The 23,161-nt window shown below is 44.0% G+C and overlaps 1 protein-coding gene across 2 annotated transcripts in view; it reads left to right on the forward strand.

Moving 5' to 3' along the window:
* Positions 1 to 23,161, forward strand: part of GREB1L (GREB1 like retinoic acid receptor coactivator) — a 243,503-nt gene that overhangs the window by 217,568 nt on the left and 2,774 nt on the right. For both annotated transcript variants that reach the window (XM_019653872.1, XM_019653873.1), the window contains exons 21-33: positions 3,097 to 3,212; positions 3,882 to 4,126; positions 6,518 to 7,101; positions 7,335 to 7,437; positions 10,421 to 10,576; positions 10,862 to 11,001; positions 12,741 to 12,902; positions 13,027 to 13,234; positions 17,399 to 17,564; positions 18,498 to 18,725; positions 19,676 to 19,817; positions 20,626 to 20,826; positions 22,620 to 22,758. In XM_019653872.1, coding sequence (XP_019509417.1) covers positions 3,097 to 3,212; positions 3,882 to 4,126; positions 6,518 to 7,101; positions 7,335 to 7,437; positions 10,421 to 10,576; positions 10,862 to 11,001; positions 12,741 to 12,902; positions 13,027 to 13,234; positions 17,399 to 17,564; positions 18,498 to 18,725; positions 19,676 to 19,817; positions 20,626 to 20,826; positions 22,620 to 22,758 — 2,590 coding nt within the window. The remainder of the gene's footprint in view (positions 1 to 3,096; positions 3,213 to 3,881; positions 4,127 to 6,517; positions 7,102 to 7,334; positions 7,438 to 10,420; positions 10,577 to 10,861; positions 11,002 to 12,740; positions 12,903 to 13,026; positions 13,235 to 17,398; positions 17,565 to 18,497; positions 18,726 to 19,675; positions 19,818 to 20,625; positions 20,827 to 22,619; positions 22,759 to 23,161) is intronic.

The following is a 23,161-nucleotide window of genomic DNA, read 5'->3' on the forward strand; positions in this document are numbered from 1 at the left end:
ATCAAGTGTAGCTACTTATAGAATCTTAGGTCATTTGTTCAGGCCCTTTAAAAGTGCCAATTACTAAATCAGTATAAATTAGCGGGTCCTAATAATCTGCCCCTCTGGGCCATAGCTTGAAAACCACAATTAAGACCCGATGCTCTGAACCTGGCAGCCAGCTCATTAGAATCACCTGCAGGGCTCTTAGAGGGTGAGCATTCTTTGCAGCTGCTGTCCTGAGAGCTGCCGTACACAAAGGGGGCCTCAAGTAATTACTTCTCAAAGCCGTTATAGCTCAATTTTTATGAGTAGCTGCCAGGCACCAACCACACACAAGAGATTTCCATATTTTCAAAACCACTGGGTCCTATTAATAAATCCTGTTAAAACTCTCTATTCATGTGGAAGTGAAAATATGAAATCCCATTAAAATGTTCACATCTTAAGCAAGATGGCCACTTGCCAGGTGGTCTCTGCTTCACCTGTTTATTTCTAAGTTACCAACTTCCTTTACCGTTGTCAGGAAGGCATGGCTGTGCCTTTTATCTCTAGTCTTGGGTAAAATCCAATGCTGCTTCTTCTATTAGGTGGTCTTATTTTTGTGCTTCCCTCTAATTATCCTGTTCTGTATTGTGGTTAACTTAAAAGTGATGACAAGCACTTTGAAGGATACAAGGTTTATATCTAAATAAATCAGTTCCTCCAGAAGGCCTGTGAAGATTTCATTAGATTTCCTTGGCCCCAAGCCCCATGTTTTCCTTGAACTCAATGCTCATTCCTTCTTTTGTGTTGTCTTAAAGGCCTCTGCAGTGACATCATCCTGGGGGCATGGTCAAGGCATCTAGAAACTGCAGCCGTCACTCCTCAGAAGTAACAATGTAACAGAAAAGCATTGTATAGTGGTTTGGCTAGCTCTTATTGGTCAAGAGTAAAAACGAGATTTGTTTACTAATCTTTTGAAAATAAATCTCTTTTTGTAGTAAAACATAACATCTGTTATCCCATCATTGTAATCCAACCTCATTATTCTTGGTGAAACCACAGCCTATGGATGGTTTCTGGGAGATAAAATATATGCAGGAAGAACCTCAGTGTCAGGGATATCATGAGTCCAGTGTTGAGGCTATAAGTAAAATGAACCCGCGGGCCGGCTGAGTGGCTCAGTTGGTTAAGAGGTCGCTCAAGATGGTGAGCTCTGAGCAACAGCGGTTCGATTCCCAGCACAAGCTGAGCTGCTGCTGAGCTGCCAACAGGAAGCAGGATGGCTAAACTAAAAAAAAAAAAAGTAAAATGAACCCGTATTTCCAGAATTGTTTGCTTTAAATCAGGTAATGTTATGGTTCCCTTTGACATGAAAATGTGTGGAAAACTGAATTTTATAGAGACCTTTTTTCTAATATTTAAAAAAATCTTGATATATTGATTTTCTAAGACAAGAAAAGTCTCTCAAACTTATGAACAGTTATATAGATCCACTGATTTCCCCTTGGTATGCAAATATATGATAAATGATTGGGCAACAAGGTTACAGTTCTTCCAGTTTTACAAATTATATACATTTGAATAATTGTGGGTATAGTTATTTCTAAAGACTGGTATTTATAGACATCAACAAATTGTTACTCAAACCCTATTATATTATTTCTTGCCTGTTAGATTTCTTTTTATCCCATATTATGTTTAGCAAAGGAAGTAATGCTATTAAAATAAAATTGCATGCATTACTTAACACCTCACTTCTTAGTCCTTGTTCCTTAAAGCCTTATCAGAAATGTCAGTTCTTTTCTTATAATAACTTCTGCTAGGAAGCTGACATAAAGCAGTTAGATGCTACATATTTTTTAAAAAATAGTAGAAACTACCTTGTCTAGTTAAGCGGTAGTCTATTTTTTTTCCACTAAAAATAGAAAAATCTTAAGATCTTTTCACTTTTGAACATTTTTCAAGTTGGTGAGATTTTTTTCATTTCATTACTATATTCATGTTTTCATGATTGACCTTCCATTTATTAAAGATGTTTATCTTTAATATGTGTGTGTATATGTGTTAATATATATGAGAAGTTGATGCTTAATTATTTATGAAATCATAAGCTAATTGCAGTGCTCTTCTGAGAAGGTACAGGTTTGTTCTTGGCCCAGGTTTGGTTATGATTTTAGCCTTCGTTTTTTTGTTTTTAACGATTTTATTGGGGAATCGGGGAAGGGGAACAGACAAGTTGTTGTCCTTTTGTTCTTCAGTCTGGTTGTGGAGGACGTTGCTTCACTGGCCCATGTTGGTATTATCATTGCATTCTTCCTGGGTGGCTCACCAGTCATTGGACGGCTGCTCAAAACAGCTCACGAAAGCTCATGCCAGCTGCAGCCAGCCCCACTGCAGCCTATGCCGTCGCTGGCGACTCACAGCAGCCCAGTTCCAGATTGAGCTGTTGTTCACCATCTTAGCTGTCACTGGCCCGCATGTGGGATCCGAACCGGGGCCCTGCTGCTCAGAGCTGGCGTCCCAAGCCAACTCTTAGCCAACATGCCACTTGGCCGGCCTTTAGCCTTCTTGACAGAGACATTTTGGGGCCCTAAGCCAATTATTACTTAGTTATTTTGAAAGTCGATAAAGGCAGAAAGAGGAAAAAATAACCATCAGGAGTGGCTAACTTCATGATTTTCTTGGTGAAAATGTCTGTTTTCATGGAGATTTGTTGAGATTCTTTTATTAATCATTCACAACTGAGACTGTCTTTTTCAATCAGTCCCAAGAGTCTGTCCATTATATGAAAAAAGTATATTTAAGAGCCTTGAGTCAGGCCATTTCACCGGGGTTTCTTTAAGGTTGGCATCACTGGTGGGATATTTCACACCATATGTTTCTTTGGCCAATGTGGCTAATGCATGTATATACCAAGATCTCCTGTTTTACCCTGTTGAGATAAAATTAAAGGCCACATTCCTTCTAGAGTGCTTTGTGTATGCCTTTTAGTAGCAATTAAAATATGTACACACACACACACTGGAAGTCATTTGGTAGCACAAATGTGTATAAAACCTGGACCTAGAAATCTTTAAAAAGGTAGAAACTTAAATAAGGTTTTAATTTTATCATCTGGGTCCCTTTCTACAGACCTGGAGAGGAAATGAACCAGAAGAGTGGATCCCTCGGACATACCAAGATTTAGAAGGTCTGCCTTGTATTGTGATACTAACTGGCAAAGACCCTCTTGGAGAAACCTTTCCCAGGTACAATGTGAAAAATTAGTTCTCATTTTTCATTAGTTGCCCAGCTAAGCTGACAGTTAAAACTTGGCTAATGCTTGACTATCTCATTTGTTTGGCAGGTGGAAAGACAATAGGTTTTTTTCCAGATATGTAAGAAATATAGCCTCCCTTGATTCCTCTTTTCACTTTCTGGAGATCACCTAGCAATTTGGGGGATGGCAGATAGTCACATTGAGACGTGTTTATACATTTAAGGACAGCCAGAGAGGCAGAGAGGAAAAGCATCTGCCTGAAACCAGGACTTTTTTTGGGGGGGAGTGACTCTTAATCTGCTGTTCCCAAGCCCCTCAAGGACCTGCAGATTGGAAGGCAACAACCACAACCGCATTAAATGCATGCTTACTGTGTGTCAGGCATTGCCACAAATGCCTTGCTTATGTCATTCCATTCATTCCTTACAATAACCGTGTAAGCCAGGCACTGTTATTCTATTTTATACTTGGGGAAAATGAAGTAACTAGTGCGAAGCCATCACAGCTAGGAGGTGACAGAGCTGAGGTTTAAATGTAGGATTACCTGGCACCAAAACCCATGATGTTAACCGTGGTAATACACCCAGCTATGCAGGCATACGCCAACACTGCTGCAGGGCCAGATGGACTCACCAGAAACATCATTGCTTTTGTGCAGGTCTTTGAAGTACTGTGACCTCCGGTTAATTGATTCAAGCTATTTAACTCGCACAGCCTTGGAGCAAGAGGTGGGTCTGGCATGCTGCTATGTCTCAAAAGAGGTCATCCGGGGGTCCACTGTTGCCCTGGACCTTAGTGGGAAGGAGCATGAGCGAGCCACTGTGAGTGAGAACGACTCCGATGAGCTGCTGATCGACCTGGAGAGGCCCCAGAGCAACAGTAGTGCCGTCACTGGAACCTCGGGTCAGTACTTCCTTTTCTCTTTCAAGGGATGAGGGACAGGAATGAGGAGACGGGTAGGTATATGGTAGGCACAGGCCTCTAGTGATGCCCCTCAGAGCTTTCAGAGGAGCCGTCAGCGACTCAGGCAGCCTGCCCAGACCTCAGTTTCCCAGGAGAGATACCTGGAAAACATGACTGTTGAACAGCCACAAAATACTTCTCTGGGTAAACATTTAATGAAGAGTTTGGTAACAGGATAAATATAGTAAATACATTTTATCAGCCTTAGCCTGGACCATTTTCTCTCGTCTTTCCCACCCTAATCATCTCATGAATGTTATGCATCTGATATTTGCACAGAGGCCCTCTTTTTCTTCGAAATCCTGAAGCTGTAAGTTTGCGTTAACTGGCTTAGCACCTGGAACAAAGTGTTTGTTTGAATGAATGAATGAATGAATGAATGAATGAATGAATGAGTTTTCTGAGGACTTAATGGCAAGTGTTTGTATCCTGAAGGGCTACTCCAGGGCTGCTGGCTGACTGATGACCACCATGCAGCCTGCCAGCCTCTCTCTTCCAATGAGACTGTACAGCCTATGACAGTGTTCCACGTGAAGTTTCTTCTGATAAATTGTATTATAGCAAATGCAGCACTATTTCATTGTTTTCTAACTAAGAAAGTAATAAAGCTTAATACAGAAAACTTGGAGAATGTAACAAAGTATAGAGATTAGAAATGAAAAGCCGACTACCAGAGGTAACCACCATTACCATTCGTTCTTACGTCTTCCGTCCTCTGTCACTATAATACACACACGCAAACACACACACCATTTCATGTCCCAAAGCAGCACTAGTCTTTCTGGTCATTCTCTCAGCTGCTATTAGATGTTTCCCTGGGGGAACTGAAGAGGCCATGATCTGGGGTTTTCTGCCTTTTGATGGCGACCCTCAGCCTAGAAGAGTGTGAGGACTGAGCTCCTGGGGAGATCCAACTGCTCCCCCTCAGCCAGGGATCAGAGCTGTACCTCCCTCCACCTCTCCTCTAAAGGCTCCCCAGTTTTCTCTCTGAGACCAGTTCAAAATAAAGGTGAGAGGTTCAGAGGATAGGACAGCGTAACAGGAGGGGGGATGTCATATCTAGGAGATGTGGGATACCAGCATCAGTGAAGGAGAGGCGAGGGTGGGGAGTTCATCTTGCTTCCTTGGCTCTTTAGGCAGACCCCTGGCTGCTAGAACTGCCCCACAAGGCTCACATATTATTGGCCTTGCTCTGATTAACTCACACAAAGGTAATGGCTTGCCTTCCGCTGTTTAGAGGTTTCTCCCTTCGAGGACAACCTGAGCACACATCCTCCGGCCTTGGGCTGACTCTGAGCGTCCTCAGGAGGCTCCCTGCCCAAAGTGCGCATGCAATTGGACTCTGAAGGTCAGGGCCGTGAGAGGAAAGGCAAGCTCTAATACAAAATGGAAAGACACAAAAGTCAGATGAGCAAACGGAGTGACTTGGTTTCAATAACCTCCAGTTTCTGACTATTCATCTACAATCTCCCAAGGCTGGGATTTGACCTACATGCCTGGGAAGCCCCTCTCTGAGCTGAGAGAGGGCCTTCAGCCCTGAATGTGATGAGCTTTTGTGTGTCCTCAAACCAAAGAGTAGCTGCCCTATTCGGGGGAAAACACATTTGCAGCAAATTGGCCAAATGTGCAGGGGTCTCTCGGTGAGAGCAGCACCTCATTGGGAGATTATGTCTTCCGTCCTCGTTCACGCGGAGACATTTCCCACGCTGGGTTGGGTGTCCACAGAAGAGACTACAGGCTGGGCCGCTTAGCCACAGCTAGGAGTGTAAGGCCCTCAGACCCCCAGAAGGCGGCGAGTGCCACTTGAGCAGAACTTGAATGTGGAGCCTATAGTGGGCAGGGTTCTGGAATGAATCAGATGGCATATCCAAACGAGGTAATGGAGGAGTTTTATCTCGGGACTATTTACAAAGGGGTAGTATAGTTAACCCCAGCGTGCCCTGACCACCACTGGGCCTGAAGAAGCCAGGGGAGGAAGCAGTTACTGGGACCCTGAGAAGCTGGCATGACACGAGCCACAGCCCTCAGAGAGAAAGGCAGCCCACCCTGGTGAGCATGCAGGGAGGGGGCCAGGGACTCAATACATGGTTTCCTACGAGTGTCTCCCACTGGCAACTCCCACCCAGAGCCAGGGTAGGGGCGTGGGGAGCAGCATGGAGGGGGAGGGCAAAGGGAAGGTTTGCAGCAGAGTTTCTGTAGCTGGCACACAGAGCCCTGTTCCAGCTGGTTTCCTGGCCTTTCCCTCCTTCCCAAAGGCGCCAGGAACCCGGGGAGCACAGCCGAGTACTGGTAGCAGGGTAGGTACAGGGTGGGCTGTCTGTCCTCTTCCAGGCTCCATCATGGAGAATGGGGTGAGCTCTTCCAGCACAGCAGACAAGTCCCAGAAGCAGCCCCTGACCCCCAGCTTCCAGAGCTCAGCCAACAGTGTGGGGCTGGATGAAGGGGTCTCCACAGGCACAGCGGGAGCAGGGGAGACTCTGAAGCAGGAGTGTGACTCCCTGGGCCCCCAGATGGCAAGCAGCACCACCTCTAAGCCTTCTTTGTCGTCGTCGTCGTCCTCCTCAGGACCCCGGGCCCTCCCGTGGCCTGGAGGGCCTATCCAAGGTTGCAGGGGTCTGCATGCCGCCCTGCCCCCAATAGTGATCCTCTCGAAAGCGGCCTACAGCCTCCTGGGCTCCCAGCGGGGAGGCAAGCTGCCGCCCTCGTCATCCCTGCTGCCCCACGCCGATGTGGCCTGGGTGAGCTCCCTGCGGCCGCTCCTGCACAAGGACATGAGCAGCGAGGAGCAGTCCCTCTACTACAGGCAGTGGACCTCCGCGCGGCAGCACCACGCCGACTACAGCAACCAGCCAGACCCCAACTCCGGCGCCTGGGCCTGCCACCCCCGGCGGCTGCTGCTGACTGGCCCACCCCAGGTAGGGCTCGCGCAAGGCCCTGCCTGTCCTAGGCTGGGGTCCCCAAGAAGAAAAGCAGCCAAGGAAGCTCTCTGGGTGGGGTGGGGAGGGTGTGACCCAGAGCAATGAGGACCTCACTCAGGCCTCTCAGAGCAGGAGGAGAGATGGAAGGACCCAGGTGTGAAATGTCTTCTCTCTCTTCCCTCTCTCTTTTCCCCTCCTCCACTCCGCCCAATTAAAAATACTTCCGCCAGGTGGGCAAGACTGGCTCCTATTTGCAGTTCCTTAGGATCCTCTTCCGCATGCTCATCAGGCTCCTGGAGGTGGATGTGCATGATGAGGGAGACATCAACACGGGTGAGTCCTGAACCTGGGCGGGGCAGAGACAAGAGGCCACACCTGAGCACCCAGTCCCGGGAATTCTTTGCCTTCTGGGGTTTCTATAACGCCTAAACATGCAGGGTTCCTGCGAGGTTACAGGTAACACGCCGGCAAATGAGTGTAAGGAAACGGCAGCCAGGGCCGTGTACTAGCTCCCTGAGGTCAGGAGCGGAATCTTCCACTTCTTGGGGCTGCCCCTCCTCAAGCGGAGTGAGACGCTGGGCAAAGAGGCATTTTAGGGGGCCGTGCTTAGGTGGTGAATCCATTCAGGTTTAAATTTTGATTGTGGTGTTCTACTGCTTAATAGCCTGGGACATGTTTCATATTCCGGATCCCAGGCCTCTGCTGGTGTCAGAGTATGTCTTCTATGTTAATCACAGGCCCTGTCTGCATGAAGGCATGTGGATCACAATCGTGAAATGAGAACTACGTGCAGAACAGAACCCTGGGTCATAAACAAACCCCTTCACATTTGCCGTGAGACGAAGGGGCTAATGCCCATCAGGGCTGTGGCGTCTGGTTTTCATAAAATCATCTCCAGCCCTCCTCGTCCCGTGCCCCAAGCTGTCACCTGTGGGCAGTTCTACTCTGCAGGGCCAGAGTAGGCATAAGCATTAGCTCTATGGCTGAGGACAGTGTGGCCTCACTACGATGGCCTCACATCTCAGAACAACTGAGTCTGCTGGAGGGGAGCTGGGGACGGGCAGTAGCAGTCACCAGGCAGTTCTCAAGCCCCTCAAAGATGAGTCCTCAAAAAAAGGAAAGGACTTGGCATCTTCTATCCAATTGGCCTTGGAGCTCTCACCTCACTTGCTTTTCCTTGATAGTTGACTGGTTTTGTGACAAGCCCAAGGAACTAGTTCAGTCCAGAGCAAGACTAGGCAAATCAGCCATATTTAATCATTTATCACTTTGTCACTTTTTCCATTCCTTACCAATTCATATACATCCATCTCTCTCTCCCTCTCCCCTCTCCCTTCCCCTCTCTCCTCTCCTCTCCTCTCTTCTCTTCTCTCTCCCTCTCTCTCTTCCTGCCTCCCTCCCCCTTCCCCTCTCTCCTCTCCTCTCCTCTCTTCTCTCTCTCCTCTCTTCCTCCCTCCCTCTCCTCTCTCTCTCTCTCTCTCTCTCTCTCTCTCTCTCACACACACACACACACACACACACACTCACTCACTCACACACTCTCTCCATCTTCCCATCCACACCTTGTGTCCCAGCTGAGCTGCACCAGGCCCACCAAAGAGGGGACCTGAGCTCCTGGTTGGCCTTAAAACATCCATGGCCGCCTGGAGGGGTGGAACCAAGAGGAAAGGCAGAGCCAAGCAGACAAGGCGTGAGCTACCCCTCATCCCGAAAACTTTTCCACAAGGCCCCTTGGCACCACAGAGAGCGATGCCTTTTTCTCCTCAGATCCCATAACAGTGCTCTTGGGCCTTAATCTGTGCCATGAGCTGTGAAGAGTCTACACAGCTAATGACAGACGAGCCTGGCCTTAGTACTGAGAAGTGCTGTTGGTTTCATTCCTCCCCCATTTTAGTGTGATGAATGTGATGGTGCTCTGGAGAGGTACAATGACACCTTTTTTAAAAACTAGAATAAGCTTTAGCTTTTAAATAAAATGCAAACTTTAGCTCAGGGATACAGGGATATAAACACAACTGTGTTTAAATGATAATAGGTATACTTCTAGTCTTTAGGCTTTCTTTTGAAAGTTTTTTCTTTTCTCCTTTGAAAGTTGTCAAGCTTTTTGATCTTATAAATTTTATTAATAAGAACAAGTATCATCTGTTGCATACCCACCACGGGCTGCCACTGTCTGAGCACTTTAAACACACCATCTGGATTCCTTACACCAATCAGGACCTGGGAGTTAAGGATGGTGCCTGCAGGAGTGAGTAGTAAGGGGCAGAATCTGAATTCAAACCCAGAGCTACTGGTTCTCAACCTTGACTGCATATTGGAACTGCTCTAAGGAGGTTTTGTTTGTTTGTTTGTTTTAATTGGGGAACTGGGGGATGGGAACAGTGCTGGGGAATTGGGGGAAGGGGAACAGACAAGTTGCTGTTGTTTTGTTCTTCAGTCTAGTTGTGGAGGACATTGCTTCACTGGCCCAAGTTGGCACCATCATTGCGCTCTTCTCGGGCAAGGCAGCTCAGTCGCCGGCTTCTGGACGGCCGCTCACTGTGGCTGCTGGCCGCTCATGCTGGCTGCTGGCTACACACGGTAGCCCATGGCAACCAACTGCCACAAGGGCTGCAGCCTACGCCGTCACCGGCGACTCACGGCAGCCCAGCTCCAGGTTGAGTTGTTGTTCAGCATCTTAGCTGTGGAGGGCAGTGTCACTGGCCCTTATATGTGGGATCTGAACCGGGGTCCTCTGGCATCCTAAGCCAGTTCTTAACCATCGAGCCACTCGGCCGGCCCTCTAAGGAGCTTTAAACAGCCAACAGATGCCTGGTAATTAAGGAGAGAGGGTTGTAGCCTAAGCACAGGTATTTTGACAAGCTCCTCTATGATTCTAATACACAGCAGACATTGGGAATCTTGATCAGTGCATCCCTAAAATCTCAGGCTATTGGTATCTGAAAACCCCACAACTAAAACTCTTAAGACAGAACTTAGATCATTAAGGTATTAATCACAAAATTAGATCACAAAATTAAACAAGATTTCAAGGCAATTTGGGGAGCTTGATGGGAGACTAGTTGATCTCATAGATGTGGGAGTTTGTGGACTAGCTGTGCAGAGGCTAGTGCTGGGGGCCCGTGAGGGCAAGCATCCCTCCCCGCATACATCTGAAGGGACAGTTCTGGTTCCCTTCACCCTGGGACATGGGAGCTCATATTCCAGAAATGCCTTTGTCTACCCACCTGGGCTTTATGTTTCATAAAACCTCTTGTCCCTGACACTTGGGAGGCTGGTCCATCTGCCTGCTCTGTACACTTTCTTCTCGTCCTAGATCACAGTGAAAGCAGTGAAGTGAGCCAGTCAGAGGGAGAGCCCTGGCCTGATATTGAGAGCTTCAGTAAAATGCCCTTTGACATCAGTGTGCATGATCCCAAGTACAGTCTGATGAGCCTGGTGTATACTGAGAAGCTGGCAGGGGTCAAACAAGGTCAGTACAAATGGAGCCAGGCTTGTCTCCTCTGGTCAAGGTGAACCTGAATCGGGCCAGGAGGCCTGGGGCAGTTTAAACTTTGACAGCAGCTCAAGTCGTTCTCCTCTCTGCTTTCCCCTTCTCTCTCACACACACATATCACCTCTTAATTTTCATGCCTACCTCTCAGGGCATAAATTATAGAAGCCATGGAGAAGCCCTTTCAGGGAAGCAGGGACTTTCTCCCAGGCCCCGGGAGCTTCGTGCATGCCATGGGAAGGTTTTCCACCCCTTTGTACACAGAAACAAGGAAGGAATCCAAAGCCGAGGAGCCCAGGAAACGGGCAACCGTGTCCATGATGCTGACCAAGTACGCGGCCTACAACACCTTCCATCACTGCGAGCAGTGCCACCAGTATATGGACTTCACCTCCGCCTCCCAGGTGAGCCCCGCTGCCTGTTACCCACATGACTTTGTACGTAAGGGATGAGAAGTGGAGGCTCCTGGGGTTAGGCCCCAAACAGAGGAGATGGAGCCACTCCTGAGCAAATGCTCAAAGCGATGGATTAAAATTACTTTGGGTTTAGGATTGTTTAGAGAGGAGAAGAGAGGGAAAGAAACTGTGTGTGTCTTAAGCCACTTCATCAAAATGGCTACATGTGTCAGAGAATAGCTGAGACCCTGAAAAACTGGGTATTACAGAATATTTAGTGAAAGGGTCTTTCCCTTTGGGTTGTTGATGAAAATGGCACTATTATCTAACAAATCCGCAGAGTGTGCCCTTCGAGCTATAAACACATCTGTTGATTTGCATCAACCTACTGATATTCTTTCTGTCACGTAGTTTTGACAGCTAGGCTTCCAGTCTTATGTAGAGAGAACGGAGAAGTAGAAACACAGAAGGTGAGCCAGCACCCCCATAGTATTTGGCTTCTTTTCAGCCAGAGCATCTTTCAGCACAAAAAACGGGAAAGGTAGCAAATGAGAGGGGCAGCCACTGCATGTTTGGGGAGTAAGTTTGCATTGCTTTCCTCCCAGCTTAGCGTCTTGATTTTTATTACTTGGCTCTGAGCACCTACAGGTCTTCCTTCCTCCAGGATATGCTCTTGAATTTCCCCCAAACTGGCTTCTGCTCTTGAGGACCAGGCCTTCACCTTTTCCCCACAGGGAACCAGAAGAGGAATACTGCAAAACTGCCTTTATAAGTTACCTTTTAGGTCCCACTTGCTTACTTGGTGTTATTGAACACTTTTGGTAGGCTAGTCTGAAATCACCTCACAATGCTTTACATAATATAGAAGATTCAGTCCCCTGATCTATAAATCATAGGTTTTTAGGAATTTTATTAAAACCCTCTATTTACATAGTTTGTGTGTGGTTACAGTACTCACTACACAGAATATTCCCACACTTGTGAAACACAATGAACTAGAATTTAAGGGAGGATTACAATATTGTTTTTCTATGACATGTAATATTTGGGTTAAAACTCTTAAGAAACCTACCTGGATTCTAGTTGCTGCTGAACATAGATGCTCTTTTTATTAAGCCAAATATTGTCTGAATTGTAAAGCCCTCTATGAATTGTTCACTGAGATGGCTTACAGTGAGAGCATGTGAACTTTCGAACAGCCATTTAAATTTGGCTTCAGTGGGTCAAATGGTCTCTCCTGGAAGCCAGACTTCTAGGCTAAATGACTGTTCAAACCTCTTCAGCCTCTTCTGTAGCCAGAAAAGATGGGGCCACAGAGGCATTTTAATGATGTCAGTCCTACTATTGTACTTATAAAAATTATATTCATTTGACCTGACCCACATAGAAGTGTTTTCCCCCTATAGCTGGGCACCTTTGGGAATGTTTACTTAGCAGGGCATCCACGTAATAAGTAGTCATGGTTATAAGAACGTGAGGACTGCGAGGATGGTGCCAAACCACAAGGACTTCTCCACCCACGGAGAGGCTGTGTAGGGGCAAGATATCAGGGCTTATGTCAGCGGCAGCTTCTAGAAGATGAAGGGTTTGCCTTTCCAGCCCTTTCCATGTTGCACACACAGCCAGGCCTGGTGGCATGTGTAAGTTCAGGTTAGCTAGCTTCTCGTAGTGAACAGCCTTCACAAGTGGCCGGAAGTGTGCAAACTGCGCTTACACTCGTCCCCTTCCTTTCTTCTTTGCACATGTAGACGTCTGACTCCACCCTCCACGCATTCACCTTCTCTTCCTCTATGCTGGGAGAAGAGGTGCAGCTCTATTTCATCATCCCCAAATCCAAGGAGAGTCACTTTGTCTTCAGCAAGCAGGGCAAACACCTGGAGAGCATGCGGCTGCCCCTGGTTTCAGACAAGGTGGGTGACACAAGGACTGATGGGCCTCAGGTACTACATTAGGTTCTCTAAGCTTCTTAAATCCAAGGGTTTTAATGTCCCTTTTTGGTCTCTGGTTTTTGTTTTTTTTTCCATTTTCTTTCAGCAGAATTTGAATGTGGTCAAGAGCCCTATTTTCACTCCTTCCAGCGGTCGCCATGAGCACGGACTCCTAAACCTTTTTCACGCCATGGAGGGCATCAGCCACCTGCACCTTCTGGTGGTCAAAGAATATGAGATGCCGCTGTACCGCAAGTGCTGGCCCAACCACATCATGCTGGTGCTTCCCGGCATGTTCAATAATGCAGGCGTGGGTAAGGCCCCGGGCTAGGGCGAGGCCTGTGAGAACCCCAGCTCCATGCCCCAGGCATGAGTCCCCCTGCCTCTGCAGTGTCGTGCCCTCCTGACCAAATGACTTCTGACTCTTTACTTACAATAGACCTTTTAAGTTACTAGTTCTCAGAAGTTAAAAGTTCTGCAAAACTGCAGATAAAGGAAAAATAAAGTGTTGGGAGCACCCTGGGAAGGGCTAGGCTGCAGATGTCCCTGCCCTGGGCTCGCTTGCAGCAGGAATGTAGCAGGGAGAAGGGTGGTCTGAGGAGGGGAGGTAATAGTTCACTCCAGTCTGGAGGCATCTGGAGGGGTCCGTGAGACATCGCTAATCATTTTAAAGGCAGATGGCAAGTTATAGGGGGTTCAGTACAGCAGGGAATTGAAGGGAACTGAAGCATTGTAATGCCTGTGGCAGTCATCCTAAAAGTGCCTGGAAGAAGTCTTTCCTACTATTTTCCCCAAGGAGAGGACACCTGGTTGTATACGTGAGTGTATTACTGAGGTGTGTGAGGCACTGAAGAGATCTAGAACTCCTTCATTACCTTACGCAGGCAAGAAACCTCGAACTGGACCCAGTGCTGTAGAGCGGTACTCTCTGGCCACTTCTTGCATCGTAGTTTTTCATCATTTCTCCCATTTGCTTCTCTGGGTGTCTGACTCAGTGCAGTCTGAGAAGGGGTGAGGATCAGAGCTGCTCATGGACACTTTAGAGGGAAGTAAGAACACCCAGCCCAAAGCTGGGGAGAAAACCCGAGTAGAGACCCGAGTAGTTTCCGTAAATCTACAGGGTCCTCCTCTCCAGGGTCTCTCACTTGCCCTTCTTTTCCCACTTAACTTCTGTCCCTCCTTCTGCCTGTCCATCTCTCCCCCTTCCTTCTTAGGCCTCCTCCTTTCTTGTTCTCCCTTCCACTCCTTTCCATGTCCTTAAACTTTAGCCTTAATAGGGGATGAAAGTATTTTCATAAACTGGTTTATTGTTTTCAGTGCAGATTTATTTTCCATGTTTATCACTTCATGTCAAGTTAATTAAGACTTTTACATATTTCTGGTCCTTTATTCTCCACAAAACCACATATGCCCAAACTAAAATCTTTTCCTATATGAATACGACCCTGAAATTACCCCCTTCTGTGCCTTTCTGACCTTTAGGTGAAAAAGTTTCCTCACCCCAGATCTGACTGAATTTGTTTAGTGCCCGTTTTGCCATTTTCTCAAATTTGGGGAGAGAGAAGCCAATATATATGCAAATGAAATGCAAATTATTTTTTTAATATTTTACTTGTGGTAAGAAACACATTACACAAAATTTACCACCTCAGCCATTTTTAAGTTTACAGATCAGCAGTGTTCATTTCAGTATATTCAAATTGTTGTACAACCAATCTCCAGAATGCTCATTTTGCAAAACTCAATCTCCATACCATTAATTCCTTTTTAAGGCTTAGTGATATTCCACTGTATGTGTACACCACATTTTCTTTATCCATTCACCCATCCATGGACTCTTGGGTTGCTCCCCACCTTTTGGCTACTGTTAATAAGGCTGTTTTGAACATAGATGTACAAATCTCTCTTTAGGATCCTGTTCTTTTGTGTATGTATGCAGAAGTAGAATTACTGAATAATCCCATTTTTTATTTTTTGAGGAATTGGTATATGTTTTCCATACTGGCTGTGCCATTTTACATTTCTGCCAGCAGTGCAAAATGGTTCGTCTTTCCACATCCTCACCAACACTTTTATTGGTTGACTTGTTTTTGATAGTAGCCATCCTAATGGGTGTAAGGTGCTATCTTGTGATTTGATTTGCATTTCCCTAATGATTAGTGATGTCGCGTATCTTTTCATTTAGTTGGCCATTTGTATATCTTCTTTGGATAATCTATTCAAGTCCTTTGCCTATTTTTTAATCAAGTTGGTGTTTTGTTGTTGTTGACTTGTTGGAGTTCTTTATATATTCTGGATATTAACTTTTTCAAGATTATGACTTGTAAATATGTTCTGCCATTTCATAGGTTGCCTTTTCACTGTTGATTGTGTCCTTTGTGCACAAGTTTTGAATTTTTATGTAGTCCAGTTTTGTATTTCTTCCTTTATTGCCTGTGCTTTTGGTGTCATATCCAAGAAATCACTGCCAAATCCAACATCATCTTTTCCCCTATTTTCTTCGAAGAGTTTTATAGTTTTGGCTCTTGCATTTAGATCTTTGATCCATTTTCATTTTTTAATATGGTATAAGGTAAGGGTCCAACTTCATTCTTTTGCATGTGGATATCCAGTTTTTCCAACACCATTTGTTGAACAGACTGTTCTTTCCCCCACTGAAAGGTGTCAGCACCTTTGTCAAAAATCATTTGACCACATATTCAAGGGTATGGTGCTGGACTCTGTATTTTCATTCCATTCACCTATGTCTGTATTTATGCCACTACCACACTGATTACTGTAGTTTTTAAGTTTGAAATCAGCCAAGAGACCTCCAACTTTGTCATTCTGCAAGACTTTGGCTACTCAGGGTCCCTTGAGAGTCCATGAAATTAAGGATGAACTTCCCTATTTCTGTCAAAGAGACTATTGAGATTTTGATAGCGATTGCTATTAGATCTGCAGATTGCTTTGGGTAATACATGTTAACAATATTAAATCTTCTAATCTATGAACATGGGAAGTCTTTCCATTTATTTGTGTCTTTCTAAATTTCTTTCCAAAATGTTTTGTATTTTTAGCATACAGGTCTTTCACCTCCTTGGTTAAACATTTATTCCTTAGTATTTTATTCTTTTTGATGCTATTATAAATTAAATTTTCTTAATTTCCCTTTCAGATTATTCATTGTTATAGAAACACGACTGACTTTTGAGTGTTTTTGTATCTGTCACTTTGCTGAATCATTGCTTCTAACAGTGTTGTGTTTGTGGCATCTTTAGGGTTTTCTAATATAAGATCATGTTACCTGCAAACAGATCATTTTACTTCTTCCTTTCCGACTTGGATGCCTTTTATTTCTTTTTGCCTAATTGTTCTGGCTATGATTTCCAGTACTATGTTAAATGAAAGTGGTAATGCTGGGCATCCTTATTCTTGATCTTAGAGGAAAAGTTTTCAGTCTTTCAACATTGAGTATGTTAGCTATGGGCTTTTCATATATGATCCTTATTGGGAATGTAAACTATTACCTGCACGTTCTTGGAATGTACATTTTCCTAAATCCTAGTATTACCTTTGATCTAGTCAAAACTTTTCCTGGTTCCTCCATAGATTTAATACCTTTTTTAGTCTCTTCATTTCACTATCTACATTTTCATTTTAGGGTGGCCCATTCAAAATTTGGCTAACGCCTGATGATGATCATCTTAATAATCGCTAACATTGAGTACTTAGCACGCCCTAGGCACTATCCTGAGCACCAATCAAATGAAGTAGATGCTATCACTGTCTTCTTACAGGTGGAGAAGCTCAGGCACAGGGGAGTTAATTTGTTGTTTCACATGATTAGAAAGTGGTGGAATCAGAATTCAATCCTAGGCAGCCTGGCTCCAGTCTTTTCTTACTCTTGAAAAAAAAAAAGCCTCTTGCAAAAACAAAGCAAATCTAGGGAAAGGATGCCAGTTTCCAGAATCACCTTCAACAAAGATGCTGCTACCGATTTCCTAAAGATATCTAAAGCAGGGGACACGTTAATGTAAAACACGTTAATGTAAGTGGCAAACCCACTATTGCAGCCCTGGCTACTCCCTAGTGCTCCTGGGATTGAGAGCCTCTTTATCATGGCTTCAGGGAACTAACCAGTAACAAGCATTTCCTCCAGGTGGCACCCTTTGTCCTATCAGAGAAGCTAGATTCTTGCAGTATTCTTCAAAGCGTAATTCACAAATCATCTGTTATCACCAAATGATTATTTCTGTCCTGTCATCAGACTTACTCAAGTGAATCTCTGGTGACAGGCTCCAGGAATCTGTTTTAAACAGACCTTCTCAGTGATTCTTACCTACACTAAAGTTGGACTGCTCTGAACATTTGGTTGACCCCCACCTACATGGTCACCACGTAAATAGGCATGCCTGTGATATGAGTGTGTGAGCTGTCTGTCGGGCTTCGGCCATGCCTGCGTGAAGGACGTGCAGCCTGGTTATGTTGCCTTCCAGGTGCTGCCAGGTTTCTCATTAAGGAGCTGTCATATCACAACCTGGAACTGGAGAGGAACCGCCTGGAAGAGCTGGGAGTTAAACGCCAGTGTGTCTGGCCTTTCATCGTTGTGATGGACGACTCGTGTGTCCTGTGGAACATTCATAGTGTTCAGGAGCAGACCAGGTAGTGGTCCTTCCCGAGCAGTTCTGGGGGTGTATGACACAATGCTGTTGGGAAGATACCTTCCTTGGCTGCAGTTATAATGGAAGTAAATGACAGAGATACAGCTTTCCAGAGCAAAAAGGTCATCCATGAGACCACCCTCATTAGCACATTTTTTTTCTAATTTAGGCACTCAATATACCATTAAGTTCCAGCACCATTTCTGTAACACAACTTTGGTTAGCTATAAAAGTCTGTTGAAAGTATGGTTTATTTAGAAAGTCCACTGGCTCCCGAATCAGAAAACCTGCTTTTTAGACCCAGCTCTGCTATGCTATCTGGATGAAAAGGGAAAATTATTTCACCTATCTCAATTCCAGCACCTGTAAATTTATGGCTGAGCCAAAAGCAATGGTTTTCTTCCTGAGGCAGTGGTGAGGGGACCAATGAGAACCAAGGAATGCTAAACCTGGAAAAAGTCCAATGCAAGAAATGGCCCCAAAACGTCAATTGAAACATTGTGCCACATCTCTAGGCCTTGCCAACTCAAGACATGATTTTGTGTTCTTCTTTCCACTGTGGATTTGAAGCCAGCAAAGTTCTCGAATATTCCTGTATTACATCGTAATTACTAGAACTGGGAAGTATATTGTATGCTTCTAACCTCTTGCTACCTCTCTGGTAACTCCCTGTTCATTATTCACTTTGAAAAATGGGCTGGATTTCTTTCTCTGCTTTATAAAGTGTTAAGCCCCATTCCCAGAAGGCAGCTTCCTTAAGTTAGCAGTGACAGGCAGCATGACACTGGGCTGGATACCCTTCCAGACTAACAAAGTAGATGAGCTAATTATATCCTTTACAGATACTAATACTGCATAGTAATGTTGGCCCTTCCTAAATGACCCTTTTTCAGTAATAATGATATCTTATATAAACCAACTTTACACTTCATAGCCCGCCGATGGAAGCAGGAGTTTCCAGTAAGAATGTGTCCTTGAAGAGTGTCTTACAGCATATTGAAGCAACACCAAAAATTGTCCACTACGCAATCCTGGGCATACAGAAATGGAGCAGCAAGCTGACTTCCCAGAGCCTGAAGGCCTCCTTCTCTCGGTGCCATGTGCACGACTTCATTCTCCTCAACATAGACTTGACTCAGAACGTACAGTATGACTTCAACAGGTAAGTCAGGCCTCCCAGATGCAGGTAATCCTGACATCTGCCCATCATTTCTGCCCAGCTCTAGCCTTTGTAAAGTTTGTTATTCCTGTTTCTGTCTTTAATTGAAAATTGAGAATCTCTCTATATGGACAAGGAGAAGGGGGGAGGGCTCACAAGACCCAAAGTGCCCTTTCATCACCCTTCAAACTGACCCAAACCCTTAACAGGTGTTACAATATGAAATGCTTAGAAAACGTATTTTAGTAATCTCATTATTTAACAAAAACTGAAACAGGCACAAAAACTACTGCATCAACACAAATAAATCAGTGTGTGGATCCATAAACCTATTGAAGGTTAACTCTTCACTCACACTCAGAACTTAGAAGGAAATCACTTTCCCCAAATGTCAGCAGGACCCCGAGATCTGGATCCTGTAGAGAAAAGTCAGCAGATGGGAATGAGCATGTTAGCCTTGGCCTTGGCTCCTGAACAAATTATGTCTACATTCTGGAAAATCTGAGATGGCCAAGCAAAGAATTAATAGGGCCCATAAAGTCCCTTTTATGTCAACCCCCAATCCTGTAGCTACGAGAATATTCTATAGCTGTTTCACTTTGTTTTAAATTTGGCAGATGCTTTATCCTGTTTGCAAACAGGATTTTAAAACTGGGAGCACCTATTCACTCTGGACCTTCAAGAGCATATAAAATGTGCAGTCTGGTTCAGTTCAGGAACACGTAGGGCCCTATGGAATGTCCGGGACCAAGGTCACCGCACTCCTTCCTTTTATGGCTGTAATGCCCAAATCAGGGGGTTCACAGGCTAGTGTTGAGGGCCAGCTCCACAAAAAGACATGATTATGTTTGAGGCTGTCTCCTAACAGGTGCCACACATTTCTCTGTGTGTAATTATCATGGTTGAGATGTGATAGGTACTCAAAGAAACATACCATTGTGATTATGATGTAGGTATTTCTGTGAAGACGTGGACTTTAACCTGAGAACAAATAGTAGTGGCCTGCTCATCTGCCGCTTTAATAACTTCAGTCTCATGAAGAAACATATTCAGGTTGGAGGGCAAAGGGACTTTATCATTAAACCAAAGATCATGGTAAGTTTGCAAGCTTGATTCTACTGTTGAAATTAAGACAGTGATTTCTTATTAATATCTTTGTTATTAGGTAGTGGCATTAAGCACTTGCCACTTGATTAGAAAGTGAGGTAACACAAATTTGCTAAAAGGCAAATTTTCAGTCTCATTTCCCTCACTGAGGACTCATCTACAGCCAAACATAAGACTTGAAAATTCAACAAAATTATCTTTAGATTTAAAGCTTAATAGCTCTATCAAAGATTGTTTTACTTAATATTCTATATTCTTAAACTGGCAAAGTTAACATTTTTACATTTATGTAACCTGAGAAATGTAAATCAAGATGCTTATTAAGAAATACAGATCAAAACGTGTTAAGGGTGAGTTCCATGGGCCTACCCTTTTCTGTTTAAGAGATTTACTGGTATCTAATCATAACATGTGGACTCTCCAGTTGAGCTTAGAAACCCCTGGCTTTTCTTTTGTTGGGTTGTGATAGGATGGAATTTATCCCTTCCACCTCCAGCAGCACTGTAAAAAGCTTCCTGTTGGTCCTCACAAAGTATTTGCTAAATGCAGTAACTTTCAAAGCCTACTTTTCCATTTTCTCCTGCCCTTGTTGTAAGTTATGTTAGATTCAACTGTACTGTTCCGTACCAAGTGAAAAAAAAAATGTTCAGACCCCAAGAATGACAGACTTACATTTGAGCCTAGCATCTGTGACCTGTACTGCTCTCATTTGGGGGCTAAGATGCAATGCAGTTTCCTTGCCCATTTTATCCAGTGACAGACACATTTCCCATGATAATCTCGGCCCTTGTTGCAGGTGTCAGAGAGCTTAGCGCCCATCCTGCCCCTTCAGTATGTCTGTGCTCCTGACAGTGAACACACGCTACTGGCAGCCCCTGCGCAGTTTCTCCTGGAGAAGTTCCTTCAGCATGCCTCATTCAAACTCTTCCCCAAAGCCATCTGTAACTTCAGGAGCCCTGTGTTGGCCATTGACTGCTACCTTAACATTGGACCAGAGGTAAACTTTAGGGGGAGTGGGCTAGTACTGTGCCTTACCTGCTTCCATCTATTTCTTTCCCATTTTAGCTTCCATTTGAAAGCTCAAATGGAGACAAAAAAGGAGCCTGTGACAGTCTTTTATGCGAAGGCTCACAGAATATGTGATGGCAGCTTTCCCTCCCCATCCTTATTTCACCTCTCCACAATAAGCCAGTGAACACTCAAAGCTTAGCTCAGAAGTCAACTCTGTGAAGAAGCCTACCTCAGTTGGGCAGAATCAGTTGCTGCTCTTCCCTATCGTAACATGTATCGGATAATATTTTAATCATGTGATGTTTCCCCACAAGACTGAGAGTTCCTCAGAGGCGCACCAGGCCTCAGCCACTGTTTTAGGCTTATACGAGGAGCCCAGTGATTCCTGAACAATGTAAGGTGCCATGGGAGACCATGAGAAGCTGTCACTTCCACTCCTGGACTTCTTTCTTTTCTATTATTTCCTTCTTTTTCATTCTTTCGCCTCTCTTCTTCTCTTTCCCTTTGTCTCAAATTCTCCATCAGTTTCAGTTTTTAAAAAATGTTCTGCTTGCACCTTTAGGCTCTGACCATTGACGGCCTTCAGGACTTTAAGGGCTTCTGCCACTAAGCTTTCCCTTAGGATTATCAGTATTGTTTTTAAATATTCTATTCAATAACAATATATCACCTTGTAAAGAATTTAAAATAAGAGATACAAATTAGAAAATAAAATCACTTGTACTGCGAATAACAACATTTGGGTGTCCATTTCCTTCTAGGCTTTTTTCTTTTCAGATATTGACAACCTCTTAAACTGAAATCCAACTATATTCAATTTTGGAAAGTGATTTTTTAAAATTTAACAGTGTAAACATTTTACATTTTCATTCTTATGAGATTTCAGTAATCTAGACTATGGGTTAGACCTTACAAACCATCAGCTGTAATAATGCCTTTCATGGCATCTGTATAAGTTGCGTGTCTAGCTCAGGTCTCCCGATTCCTCTACCCAGGATCCAGGGCTGTAGGTATTGGACACCAAAATATCAATACCACCTCTACTCACAGCAGCTAACACTCAATGTCAGTGTTTATATTAATTCACAAAATACTCTTATGAAATAGGTACTACTATCATCTCTACAGACAAGGAAGCTGAGGTATGGTAAAATGAAGGAAACTGCTCAGTGTCAAACACAGCTTCTAAACAGAGTAACCAGTATTTGAATCCAAGCAGTCTGGCCCACACTTTCAGCCATTCCATCATTCTCAAGGTTTCCCAACTATCTTATTCATTTCCCTTTAATTTTTGTGAAGTTATCTTCTGTACATGGAAGCCATATAGAGCTAAAAATTTAAATTTATGCAGTTTGAAGCTTCTACCCAATTGAAAATTTAAGTACATTTTACATGAAAAGATGATTAAAATTTTTTATTCTCATTAATGTAATCTAAACATTTACTCTTCCCTAAGTATGCTTTTGTGGAAGATAGTTTTGTTTGGTTTTTAATTTTATAGACTCTTAGATGGAGGCGCTTATTTTGTTACTTACTACCAATTTTCCATAACCATCCTATTATGAAAAATAAACAAGAGAAGCTTTAAATAAGTTAAAACTTGGCACACTAAATAGAAGAAGGTGCAAAGCTTAAATTTCAATAAAAAATTCCTCTCCTTTACCTACCCCTGAAATAAACAATGAATATGAAAAAGGAAGACACTGACTCATGCAGCTGAAGTGCAGACATTTTGCTTGCTTCTGAAATGCCCGTGCTATTTCTGCTTGGTGATTGCAGGTGGCTATATGCTACATCAGCTCCAGACCCCATTCCAGCAACGTCAACTGTGAAGGGGTATTTTTCAGCGGACTCCTCTTGTACCTCTGTGACTCTTTTGTAGGTGCTGATCTTCTTAAGAAATTTAAGTTTCTAAAAGGTAAACCAAATTTAGTATTTTGCTTGTGAATGCTATTGGTTCTCGCTGGACAAAATAAGGAAGTGAATGATATATTTTTTAAAAGCACTTTAACAATCATTTTTGCCAGTAAACCTAATACCTTGCTTTTAAGCCAGGGCCACTAGTTCTTAACTGGGGGTGGGAGGCTGAGAAATCAAGTCATTAATATACTAAGACTAAATGTAGATAAATAGCCAGATTTGTGACATTAAATATGTTTTTACCACTATTAATTTTAGAATCAATACAAGAGAAGTAATGCTTTTCATATAATCTAATTTTAATAAAAGTCAGGTTAATGAGTTTTGACAAATATGCACTATACAGAGTTAGATTTGCCTAAGAACAAACTGCAAATTAGGCATCACAAATAATCCTGACA

The sequence above is a fragment of the Hipposideros armiger genome, unplaced genomic scaffold (assembly GCF_001890085.2).
Source record: "Hipposideros armiger isolate ML-2016 unplaced genomic scaffold, ASM189008v1 scaffold_209, whole genome shotgun sequence".
NCBI classification, from domain to species: Eukaryota; Metazoa; Chordata; class Mammalia; order Chiroptera; family Hipposideridae; genus Hipposideros; species Hipposideros armiger.